The following is a 13908-nucleotide window of genomic DNA, read 5'->3' as shown; positions in this document are numbered from 1 at the left end:
AAAGAAAAACATGCATGCCCATTGAGGTTTCTTTGCCTTGTTTCTGTAGAAAGTTTCAGAAAAAACAGCAACAATACAATGCCCCCATGTGGACATTTGTACTTAATTTAGATTTATCTTTATTTCTAATGAACAGATTATAAATCAAAGGGTGTGGGTATATCTAAACGTGCAACTAGTACAAATCCTTTCATATAAATTTGCACCATAAAATACGGATGAGAATAATTCCAAACATATCCCAGATTTTCTGTTCAGGAAGTCCTAATAGAAGAAAGGGCACTGATGCAGCAAATGTACATTTGTAAAGCCATGAAGAGCAGCAGAATTTGGGATACATGAACTGTATATCAAGACTTTATTTTCTACTTTTGACGTTCATTCACAGTTCAGAGAGCCATCCATGCCTCCCTTTTTCTTGCTTCTCTTTTTTGGACATATAACTCAAATCTGTGTGTGAGTACTATAACTTTTGAGTATAAGCACTTGCTCCCATGTGTTGCAAACAGTGCCACCCTGGAACAATTAATGGAGAGAAAAAGATGATTGTTGGGTGCCTTCTTCAACAACAGTCTTACAGGTCATTCTATTCCTATTATCAACTTTGCTTTTTAGCTAAATAAACACTTTTGTTCTTATCCAAATAGCTATGTACTCCCTGTGATCATCTCCTTTCCTGAGGCTAAATTAATGCATCCTGTCCTTCCTTCACCTCCTTTTTTTTTACCTGATCATTCCACGTGAAGTCAGGAGTGATGTTTAGCCGAACTCGGAGCACCGTGCGTGTAATTGGCTGAATCGTTGCTTCCATTATGATGGAGGGGATTTGATGGACACACTGTTTTACCTTTAACCCAATCTTCACATGATGCAGCATATGACCTGCCAAGAAAACATTCGGTGTAACAAATTTGCATTTTCAGGAAAAATAATACAACTCCGACTTTCAAATAGGCTTTCAGAGAGGAGTATTATTGCTTGCTTGTTTTTCTTTTAGGTGCATAAATGTCTGACTCTCTTGACCTGGCATGTCTGAATATTTTGTAATACTTAACTTGAATTAGCAATTTAGAGTAGAGAAAAATCCGTATTAACCCCCCCCAGCTGGCTATAACTAAGGGGTTAAAATAACTATTAGGAATTCACACTGAAAACATATTATGTCAAGCTAGTTCCCTTTCCTTTACTGACTTTTTGACCGGGCTCTTACCAAGCCATATAGTCCTTTTTTTAAAACATGAATACTGACCTTTTACTTAATGAAGGGCACACATTTGAACTTCTACAATTCTAGTGTAGTGATTCAAAGTTTTATTTCATAAAATTGAATAAAGTTAGATAACAGCTTATAAATGCACGCAACTAATAAAGATCTCACAGCAGCTCTGCTCTTTCAGAATACATCCGTGTGTAAGTGAGACAAAGGAAAAATCAAATTTTGTAAAGTTTTTTATTTTCTATCACAGCCATGATAACTAAGAAAATAAAGTTAATTAATTAAAAAAAAAAATTGTGTTTTGCAGCTGAAGTCTCTGTTCCCTTCCACTTCAATTTTAATCTCAAACATCATATGTACCAATGATTCCTTTTTTTCCCCTGAAAAACTTGTAGCTTAATTAGGGAAAGAAGGTTGAGCTATCACATTTTAACTGAAATTGCTTATATAATTCTGTGGAGTATATTCTAAATTCTAATTGTAATGGTCATACGTACTCACTGTTAAAAATAAAACAAGTACACCTCCAGCAAGTGGATTATTAAAACCCAAACCAGTTATAGTGGTACAACTTGGTGTCAGATGCAGTATTAAAGCATACTTGCACAGCGACTAGCTTTTAGAGTTAGAGGTATAATTTGAGAAATTGTGTTAAATAAAGGTGGGTACTAAATATTCATAGATACGACTCAATAAGCTTATGTATACTTTTTCACTTTCTGTATCGCGATGTGTGAGGTGAACTGTGCTTTGTACAAGACAGCACTGAGGTTTTGTACAATTATCTGCTATGGGAAAATGAGGCTTCTATCCCAGCTTCTGTAAAATATTATAAAGCTCTGCCCCCTCCACCCCCTCCTTTTTTTTTTTAAATAGTCAGATTATGAGAAACTATCAATTGCATTTAGTAAGTATTAAAACTTTCTGAACAAAGGCTTACTGTTCAAGAAAATCAGCATGTTTAACAAAAGAAGAATAAATTTTGCTTATTCCACAATGATTCTGTGTATTCTGAAAAACCAGGACTGTTTATCTCTGACAGCACAGTGATTTCTTGGTTTTCTGGAAAAACCATGGTTACATTGCAATAGAGCACAGATTGGTGTTGACCAATTTGTGGTACACTGGAATCCAGGATCTGTGCACACAACGTCCTCTTCATTCACTAAGAGAGCTGGCACTCATCCGATGCTTTTATTTCTCCCTAGGCCACAGACTGAATTAGCCAGATAGCTCCTGTTCACTAAGAATGAAATTAGCCCAATGGAGTTAGAGAACAAGGCAGTGCCTGGAAGCTGTGGCTTTTCTCATTTCGACATGGCCTTGACTTCAAACAAAAATAAGGCGACTGCCAGGCAAGCGCTTCCTTCATACCCTTGGTGTCAGAAAGAGGCTAGACAGGGAGAAGTATGTCAAGCAACTGTGTTTCCCAGGGATGTACGATCAAGTTGCTTTGATGTTTATAAGGCTGAAGAACATGAAATATTGCATATAGTCAGCAAAGACCTATTTTCACAGTCTAATCCCACGCCTCATCTACTTTGCAACTAAGCTAATAAAAACCAAAAGAAGAAATTCTATAGGTGTGTATTGATACATTCCCATTTGTCAATACTTGTTCCACTATGCTGGAGGAAGCAAAACTGGTTTTGTACTTCAACACAAAATTTCTTCTTTCTCAAAGGGCAAGTATAGTGAAAAAAAGAAAAAAAAAAGCGCCGATACAATTAATGGAAAAGAATATTAAGTATTAAAAAGGCTGCAAAAATATACAACAAATTAGTAAATTTGAAAAAAAAAGCTATAATACTTCTGAATAGAAAAGCACGATAATGCTAGCACTTCAGATAAAATGTTTTACTTTGAATACATTTAAAATTACCATATATTATAACATACAGTTAAAGCAAGCTGTTAAAATCTTCTTACAGTCCTTTGGCTTAACTTATTAAATAGAAATACAGCCTCTAATTTGGAAAAATTTTACATATTTATTCAACTTTTTTGAACCTAAATTATGTATGTATGTAACAAAACTTAATTAGGAATGTAGTTCTCTTGTCAAATGAAGGAAAAATCAAGTCAGAGGTCGTAACTTCTAAAAATCTGTGAATACGAATTGCATTTTTACTGTAAAATTACATTTTTTTCTAAAAATGGCAGTTTGTTTCTCAACAGCCTGGCAATAACAGGTGCAAAGAAAGCCCGAATAAGAAAAATACACCAAGAAAGGAAAAGGAAACACATTACAAGCAAATTTTTTTTCAATTTCAATCAGCTGGTGGACAGTTTATGCACAACAGTTTATACATACATACTAGAAATTGTCATTATGTCTATCAGTATGCTTGTGGATTTTCTCATTATCAAAGTGTCAGATCCTTTAAAAAATTGCATTAAGGTTTTGCTGCAATGACACAAGCGACAATGAATTCTCCCTGTTCAGTGAAAATTAATGCAGTGGTTCAGAAGAAGGCCAAAAAAAAAAGTAAACATACTTTTTCTAGCAGTGTATTATGCAATGTGAACAAGCACATGTGAACAAGGGAAGCACAGGTCAATATAAATATTTATATACAAACACATACATGTAAATACATATCAACATACATCTCCATTCCACATGTGTTCTGGGGTTGGCAGGACATAGGCTGGGCTACCTTTACCCTCAAAGCAGTGCCAGATTACAAGCCAAGGAGACTGAATAAATCTTGTTTATTGGACAGACTACAATACTATATTAATGTGCTTACATGGCTTCCAGACCAGAGTGGGTGTATCAATGAATGGCTCAGATTTAGTTCTAACTTCCCCATTTATCACTAATAGTTTAAGCAGACCAACATTGCTGATTTCTCACCTATTTCATCTTTTCTCATGTCCTTCATCTTGTCTACAGTGAGGTTCTTCTCTTCCAACTTTGAGAGGACTGATGGTGGTAACACTGAGAACTGCCTCAAAGGGCTAACCCAGCCCCACAGCCGCTTGTCAATGACTTTGCTGAGATTCAGTAGTCGATATGTCATTGCAGGCCAACGTTTCCTAAGGGCAATCTCAAAAAGAGCTCGAACAATACGAGCTGCATTCTGGAGAGTGAAAAAAAAGCAAAAATGTTGTAATTCTCACAAGTATTCTTTGTAAAATGAAAAGGATCTCATAGACTCATCTTTGACAAAACATAACAATAGATTTTTCTTTTCAAACTTATTTCAAACATTCTTGAAAACTATTTTTTCCATCACTGTCTTGCAGCTGAACTACCTCATGAACGCCTACAGAAATCATGAAAGAAACATGTGCAACTAATTAAAGTTGTAGTGGCAGGTCTGCCACAGAATTTTGATCACAGTTATGTTAGTATTAAGGAGTTATAAATTTCTTGTGTCCCAATCACTTCTGAAACAAATTCACTTACTGTACTTAATATCTTCCTCCTCCTTCCCCTAAATAGCATACACTTGCAAACTCAATTTATATGGAAATTTAAGCTTTAATTTTTCAATTCAGTTGTGCTTCCACAACGGCATCCCCTTTCACACTGAATTTCACATTTGCAAAAAATTTTAAAAGTAGTGACTTTTTTTTAACATTGCACTATCTTCTGAGACTATCGTATAACCAAAATGTATAAATCTGCTTTGGACTTGGAAAATTAATTATTAACATAAGCTTGAATGAGGTCAGTCTGAAAACATAAGTTATGATATTCCTCTCATAAACTTATCAAGTTGTAAGTTTTTTGGTGCATGGTTTGTTTTCTTTCTTTTTTTTTTTTTCCTACCACTACTATGTCTGGATTACTAATTCTGTTCTTGATTGATTTTTTGAATAGAATACAATCATTCTTTACTGGCTCAGCAATGCCAACAGGAATAAAAAATAGAAAACTATTTGGTTGTGATAGGAAGCACATGTTACTAAAGAAGCACATTTCTTTTACTTAGAAAGGATGAATTATTTTCTTAATAGTCACTATCCAATTAAGAAAATTCACAAATTGTATCACTGGTTCCACATGTACGGTTTATGAAGATCTGAGAAGACCATGTTGCCTCACTAAAAATACTATAATTGAGAGAGACAAATAAAAGCCATTGTCTTGAAAGCAAAGATTAAAAGAATCATACTGAAAATGATCTTGCTGTGTAAGTATCACAATGATTTGAGAATTTTCTCATTTATACCCATAAGCGCTATGAAATGTAAACACTTCTGAAGAAGGTAACATTAGTATGAAAAGCTTGCTGAAGAATACATAAACTTTTGAATATTTAACTCTCATCTTTAGTCCCAACTAAATGTGATTTTACAATCATTTTTTCCAAAAAGTTTTTGTAAGGAGAAGACAAAAATGATTCAATGCAACATGTTGCTGATATGGAATGAGCTAAAAGGTAAAACTTTATAATCTATTTTGTATATTTGCTATTGTTGCACATATAGGAATGCCTACAAACATTTCATCACTCTGAGTTCTTCGACATTCAGAATTCTAAACTTTCAAGTAACAGCTGTTTCTTTCTAAGATAGGCTCTAGTTGTGTACACAAGCAGTTCTGTATCACAGACTTGCAGTTCTCTTATTATTCTCTTATTATTCTAAACATGCTGCATAAATATCAACCATTCAGGTGTCATATCAAGCCAACGAATACATAGACTGATATGTAAATTTGCATGGTTACATGTAGCAATAAAATCGTGATAGCACATCTTTCTTGTGTAGAACAGTGCATGTGAATAAAACACAGATTATGTTTTGCAGAATGAAGTATTAAAGGACACAAAATGTAAAAATGGATTGCAACAGTTTTTCAGATCTATAAGAAAAACCAGTAAGTTAAGAATAACATAACTGCAATTACAGGTAGAATGACTAAATATAATAATACTGCAGGGGTAATACAAACAAAAAGAACATTTTTAGTCAACAAAAATGCAATAACCTCCCAAGATAGGATTCTGCAAATCTTTTCTACTTAAATCTTATACCACATGTGCACATAAGCCTCTGATTTTCAAATCAATTTGCATAAAAATGTACAAAAAAGTTGCAGATCAAGGCCTTCTTACATAATTGTAAATATCTAGGAGAATGAAAACAGCAGAAGATAGCAACTTATACATAAAGATCACTATTTTTACCTGTGCAACATATGCAGAATCTGAAATAAGGGAGAAGCTGTCCATCTCTCCTCTGCTAATATATGTTTGAAGGAGGATATTAATTTTTCCATAATTGTTTTCCACACCTCCTGGAGCAGGAAGTTCACAGAAATCATTCAGTAAGGTATACAGCTCTTCTATTTCTTCTTCTCTTACCTAAAACACAATTATACATTATGAAGAGGCTGGAGCAATTTGATAACATTTTTCACACAGAAATAAAATTTTCCTTATAACATAGTTATATTACTTTTATATGGAGTCTCTAGTTTTAAGGAAAAAAAAACAATCCAAAGAAAAAAGCAGCAAACCCATATCTTCCACAATGTAGCTAATAGATTATAATTGAAACTATCTTAATAGTGACACAATTACTTTTTATTATTCATCACCATCTATTAAGGTTGTCATTGACATAGAAAAATTTGATATGCCACAAAAATTGAATCTTCTGACCCTGCTATCCTTCATCTGATGAGATTTCATTTTTTATTTGACCAGAATAAAACCTCTGTCCATCTGGATTAGGGCAGTCTTGAATTAACTTTAAATGTACTCATTATAGTTACATAGTTTGCATGTGGCATAATACATTTTTAACTCAAAACTGTGAAGTACTATGATTCCTGATATTAAAATTTTCACTGTTAATAAGATTAAGTCTTAATATGAGTAAAGAAATATTCATATCTATGGTTTGAATAATGCATAACATTTCACATTCTAACTGATGACCCTTACATGGCAAAACTAGCATAAATCTACATATTCTTTGATTTACTGATAGTCTGTTAGTGTAAAACTTATTTAAAGAGGGTAAATGTTTGGTCCCTGCAGGGAACCAGCTGAAAGTAATTTTCATTTGGACCTGACTACCTGACATACCAAAGGCCCTAAGACAATTGGGTTTAAATTCTGAACTATTCAGTACCTGGTCCTACAGGAAAGAAAAATATGAAGAATGCAACCATCCTGGATGACTCTAGTGTCAGGGGAATACTATGCTCTACTTACGACAGCATTTTTGATATTTTTTTTCTGCTTTTGCATATCATAGCACAGGTCAAATCCAGATATGTATTTCTGCTACTAGTGGCTTATTTATCTCAAAGTACAGAATTTTTAAAGGCATTATGGAGACATGATACAATTTAACAAAAGTCACAATTTGTTTCACACAGAGTAAATCCCGAGTTATTACTGTGCAAATCAGTTACCAGCTTTAACATTCAGTGCTGCACAACAAAAAAATTCACAAAAATCAGGAAATGATGATGTACTGATGCCATACCATTGAAATCTGAGAAAGCAATCTAGAAAAACTATGCTTTAGTCAAGAAGCATCACTACTAACTTGGTTACAAATATAGAAGCATATCATATCATATTCCCCATATGCTTTCATTATCAATATTCAGTTACGCTAAATTTAGACCTAGTAAAGCAATATCACTATCATAAAATCCCTTCTAGCTTGGAAAACGTTGCAAGTATCACTGTGAAACCTCACTGCTTATTATCTTCTATAATAGAAGAGATTATAGCAAAATAGAATTTCTCCATTAGATAAAGAGATGGTAATACTCAGACAACGTGTGCAAATATGTAAATTCATAGATGGTGAGGGATTCATACTGCCAGTTCACAGAGGCAGGTGAATGAGAGCCAACTCTGATATGAAAGTTGTATAATTGTGGTAAATGGCAGTGAGCCCAAGCTAATAAACCCCGTGGAGTCTGGCTCGCACCTCTATGAGATGGAAGCATGGGCAAACAAGCTCATGCCAGCTTGCAATGTATTGTCTTGGGTCCTACCCTCACAGGAGGCAAAAAGGGAGGTTGGAATTGAACTGAATATGATTAGTACGGCAATCTTCTAGTCTACACAACAAAATCTGTTATAATATCGTTCTAGATTTCAAATTTGAAAATAATTTATCAGAATTTGCCATTCTGCTAATCTAATATTGTTTCCTGCATGAAGTAAACCACAGAGTTAACTTCAGTGAGTCCTACCTCATGTCTGATAAAGCAAATAATTGTTTAAACTTCAAACAGAAAAACTGTCTCATCCCTGAGTGCACCATTCCAATGGACACTTATCTTCATCTGTTAATAATTGAGGAGTTGAAAAGTTCTTAGAAGCATTTAAAAGGAATTCCCAAAGATTCGTAACTAGTTATTAAATGTGCGCTATAGTTCAAGCTGATCCACATATAAATACGAATGACAGCAGATATAGTTCTTGGCAATTATGCCTCCTTAAAAAAAGGTTGCCTAATATTTAACAAAACTACGGTCTGTAGACACTATTTGTGGTATTACAGACATGTCTACTTCGAAGACATATTTTTTGTATGAAAGGATATAACTTTACCTTTATCTGTTCAAATTCTTCAGCTTTTGATACTATAGCAAGAATATCACCTTCTGTTTTATGAGCATCAAACAACTCATTGAAAGTCTATTAAAAACAAAACAAATGGATTTAACATGGAAAATAAACATATACACGTTTATGGCACAAAAGAAAGATACGTTAACCAAGTTAAACAAGCAAAATGTAAGTCAGTTATTGGAAGACTAGAGTGCTGCAATTCAAACAGGAACAATTTCCAGAGTGACTTCTCAGCATTTTCAGAAGAACATTTCCTCAAACACCTGGGCAGCTCAAAATCAAGAGATATGCAATTAATAGCCATTTCAAAAAAAGTCTAGGACATGTTTGAGTGAATAAATATGTAAGACTAATTATACATAGTGACAATAAACAGTTAAAAATTATTAATGTCAAATCACCAGCTTTTACTCAAGAAAAAAAACTTATTTCCTGCAAAAAAAGGTTTGAAGATGAATGCGTATACTATGAATACTACAAAGTTTTGTACAAACGTCTCTTCCTGACACATTTACAACATAATCTGATTACAGTACCAAAAGTTGTTTTAGGTGAGCAACCTGATAGGATTTTCATTCAGAAAATCTTTTCTGTTATCAGACTCTATAGCTGAATATGCTATCAGGGGAGAACGGGAGCACACATTGTTGATATCAAAACATTTCTCATAATTCACCTAAAAGCCAGAGACTAGAGAAATTTCAAATCTCACTTCACACCAAGTAAAATTTTTCAGTATTGCTTTATATTTAACTTCTTTCTTTTTTCTCTCTCCCAATTTCAGTAAATGCGATTTGAAAATATATTGAACAAATCAGATACATATTCTGTAATATCTTGTAACTATTTTAGGTATAGGTTTAAAAAGATTGAAAAAAAACCCCAAAACCCTCAGAAATGGAACTTCATATTTTACCTCTATAGTACTGTACTTAATATAGTAGTGGCTGGCAGTTCTGCCTAAATCTGTTGAAGAAAAAAAGCCAGTTCGTTCTTCAAAGCGAATCATGCGGGCTTTGTCCAGTTTCCTGCCGACTTCAATTACCAATTGTTCTCTATGCTTTTCTAGACCTGGATCCATCTAGACAAAAAACATACACATTTATTTGCATAAAAGAAAAAAAAAGTGTTAAATATATGATTTTATTGAGATAATCAAGTGACACAAAGCCAGAAATCAAATAAAAGGAAGGTACAGTTATTAAGTCAAGGTTTTCCTGAGGTCTCACTAATAACAGTTAAATTGACATTATTGACCAAACCTTGTCTGTACAGGACAAAATAATTGGAATAAGGTTTCTTTTACAATGTTTTGAGACTATCAATACAATGAAGACTAATAATACTTAGGAAACAGTAGCATGATTACGAAATAAATTTCCATTGCAGTTTCTGAAAGAAGTTTTAATGATAGTGTACTCTTCACGAAATTATCACCACGATACCACTTCACAAAAACATGTAATCTTATGGTATCTTATATTTGTGAAAACGGCTGAAGGTATACCTTGTCTCGATATCCGACACAAAGATGGCTTTAATTGTATCCCAAACAGAACAAGCTTAAAATTGGACAGCTGAAATATGCTAGCAAAAAAAAAAAAAAATAGCATTCCTAAAAGCTTTGGGTATGTCACCTGGGATATTCCAGTTATTGAGTTATAGATGGACCATAAAAACATTTACATAGAAAGCACACAAGGATTTTCCTATGATCATAGAACATCTGATCATGCTTAGAATGTGGACATGGTCTGAAAACCTGCAGATCATAGAATAACCAGGTTGGAAGAGACCCACCAGATCATCAAGTCCAACCATTCCTATCAAACACTAAACAATGCCATTTCTATTCATATCAATGTTCAGGAACTTGGACGTTTTGTCCAAGTAATAATGAACATTATCTCATTAGTACAAGGCTGGGCAAACCTCACATCTGAGTAAGACTGCAGTATAATTGAGTGTTTCCACATTATGCACCTGGGATACCTAGACTGACAGGGAAGAGTAGAAAGGGATTCAGTCTCATATTAACTCTCTGGTGTATGTGCACCTGAGATACGTCTCTAATTACACAAGCAATGCTTAGACACCAAATTTAAAAAGACAAACTCTGTTCTAGTCCACAAGCAGCATTCTTATTGCAGGGGTTGTATAGTTCAGATTTCCTACAGAGTAAGTCATATCAGTCCTCTTGGTAAATCTGCACCAGAGATACATGCATAACCAAGACTGCAGGCTTTAAGAACTGTTATGCCTTGGCTTGCTCTGTTTTTTCCTGGGCTATGATTCAGCTTCCTTTTTGTGCTGAAGTGCTTCATCTCGTGTTTAGTAAAGCTGCAGACGAGCATAGCCATCTCTACAAAGCAACTGCAAGATCCCCTCATCTTCGCCAGTTACTCTGAAACTATTTCTCCTTAGTTATGGCTTGCCTTAGTTTTGAGTCAAAAGCTAGGATGGTAAAGGTCTAGAGTGCTTTTCTCAATAGTAAGTTGTGCATTGAGGTCAGATTTCAGAGCAGAGACAGTCACACAAAAAAAAAAAATAAAAAGATCAGGATGCCAGATGTTTAACATTTCTTAAAACTAAGGAGGGGGGGAAATTAAAAAAAAATAATCAAAACACTTTGGCAGTCAAATTACCTGCCAATCTTTTGCCTTACATATAAAAAAGCTAAATCTATAACAGTGGACTAACACATTTATTAGAAATACAAAGGTCACCAACTGGAAAACGCTGTGAAATAATATTCCAGTCTAGAGAATCCATGGTTAGCACCCTTCTTGTTGAACTTGAATAATTATAAATCCCACAGAGTACATGACTCTGCCTAGAACAGTTTCAAGCCACACTCTTAAAAGCAAGCCTTGGCCTGTCCACAGCAATAAACTGAGAAGATCTGGAGTATACATATGGAAGTTTAAGAGTGCATGGTCAAGTACATTAGTATTCACATTTTTTACTTTAGCTAACTGAAAGAAGTGTTGGGGACAAGCTCCTCTTAACTTCTACAGATGTTCTAAACATAAACATACAGCTTATGGGGATAAAAAGCTTTTCATAACTGTGGGAATACCAAAGTATGTAATAAAAAAGCGGACAAAACAAAGAAGGTACCTTAAAAAGAACTAGCCATCTTTCCTTTGGAACCTTGAAAGGATAAGAAAATGCCTGTAATTCATATCACAGGCTTCACTAATATAACACTCATTATTTGCTCCATTTTTTCCTTTCACTCTGTTTCATCACAAATTTTGGCCAATTTCCAAACTCAGTAAGAGGCATTATTGGCCCTTCTGGCAAACAACTTGAAAAGTCACAAATCAAAGCAGTAGGCCTGGAGTAGACTACTCCTGGGCAAAGCCAAGAAATGTGAACAGGAATATCCCAGGAGCAACGTGCAGAATGTGTCGGTGCATGGCAGGCGCATACCTGCCCTCGTCTCCCTGTGCAGTACAACACACGGTTTTGTGTGGACAAGCTAGACCTTTTGTGCCCTAAAATAATTACTGGACGTGGTGAGCACCTGTGGAAGGGAAAGGAGAATGAGTTTGCATCTTCTCTGCCCCACCAAACAGCTGGGAAGTGTGACCCACAATGGTTATGCAGATATATGGATTCTAAAAGGGTAACATTGATGGTCAGACAAAACAGAGAGAGAAAATGGCAGGCTGCAACATTACTAAGAAACAGTAAGATACCGTTATGAAAACTAGATACCTATAACTAGAACAAAGGAATAGAATGGCATAAGTGTTCAAATCTCTGCTTATGCCTACATCTGGCACTATTACATCCATATACTGTCTATAACATATTAGCTTAGAACCTTAAAACTGGTTTATATAGAAAATAAGAGCATTAGCATTGGTTTTGCTCTTATATGAATGTATTACACTTCAAACTGATATAATTTGTTACTGCTTTAACACAAAAATAGGAATGTCTGTAATTAGCCTACTAAATTGAAGGCGCGGAAAGGAGGTTAGTGGCAGGAAAAGACAAGTGCTGGCAATCTCCACTTTCTCAGCAGCTCAATAAAAACACAAAAGCAAGGGGAGGAGGTGCAACTCTTGTTCATTATTTTTACCACCACGATTGTATTTCTTTAAATCTGAAATTTGTTAATAACACTGATGAAAAATATCTGATAAAAATAAAGGAATTTCTAGGAATAGGGCAATTGCATTCTTCTCACTAGCAAAGCAATTTTTGCTTTCCATATCTCTATTAGTTTGTGATGTGTATTATATACCATTATATTAACATACGGTAATGTACTGTAAGGCTTTTTATAGAAAGCAGATTTGAGATGACCAGAGGTCTAAAGGTGTCTGCAGAAGCTTGCTTAAACAATAGCCTATCTACTTGCACTGCAGCTTCACAAGAAATAATAATAAAAAAAAATTAAAAATATAGTTTTATAATTTACAAGATGTCATTGGATGAAACATTCTAAACCAAAAGCTGACACAGGTTGGGAGAAAGAAAGTAACTCAAGAATGCTTATTTTATCATTTATATCTAGCCTACAAAACCGAACACTGACAATAGGCTAAGTTACAGTAACTGCCTGATAAAAACAAATGTTGTCCATCAGAGCATAACTCAGCAAGTTAAAAGGTATTTTTATGTGAACAGAAGGGGCTTTTTAATTTAGTGTTAAAAATACTCCACCACAGAAAACATCTTCCTTTTTCTAAGCACTTTAAAGGAATTGCTGATGTCAGGTTAAGTAGAAATAGCAAATATTTATCCTCACATCAGGGAAGGATTAGAGACCCGGAACAGGTTACAGATTTTTTTTAAAATGCATTTTATACCTGATAAGCTTTGTGACTGATGCCATATACTAATGGATTTGCTCTCATCCGTACATAAAGATAAGTGTAACTTATCCACTTTACTGCTTCTTCCACATTAGTTACTGTTCCAAGAGCAATCTGGAAATAGGAAAAGAGACAAAATGAAATGTATACCTCACATCTGAATACAAGTATTTGGCTGAAAACATATGGAATTCAGAGCATTAGTGCTAGATTAAAGAAAGTGCCAGTATGTTTCCAAAGTAAATTATTGTAAAATAATCATAGGACAACCACCTTAACCATTTTATTCATCTTCATC

General features: G+C 34.4%; 1 protein-coding gene across 1 annotated transcript in view; it reads right to left on the bottom strand.

The window, feature by feature from the left end:
• The window catches only part of ASCC3 (activating signal cointegrator 1 complex subunit 3), a 277171-nt gene that overhangs the window by 79854 nt on the left and 183409 nt on the right, over positions 1-13908 (bottom strand). Inside the window, exons 17-22 of the mRNA XM_069851132.1 lie at positions 13605-13724; positions 9695-9859; positions 8758-8844; positions 6361-6537; positions 4077-4302; positions 728-882 (exon numbers count right to left, since the gene is read on the bottom strand). Coding sequence (XP_069707233.1) covers positions 728-882; positions 4077-4302; positions 6361-6537; positions 8758-8844; positions 9695-9859; positions 13605-13724 — 930 coding nt within the window. The remainder of the gene's footprint in view (positions 1-727; positions 883-4076; positions 4303-6360; positions 6538-8757; positions 8845-9694; positions 9860-13604; positions 13725-13908) is intronic.

This window comes from Phaenicophaeus curvirostris, chromosome 2, assembly GCF_032191515.1.
Source record: "Phaenicophaeus curvirostris isolate KB17595 chromosome 2, BPBGC_Pcur_1.0, whole genome shotgun sequence".
NCBI lineage: Eukaryota > Metazoa > Chordata > Aves > Cuculiformes > Cuculidae > Phaenicophaeus > Phaenicophaeus curvirostris.
Note: the sequence above shows the minus strand (reverse complement) of the source record. Positions and strands in the feature narration are given on the sequence as shown.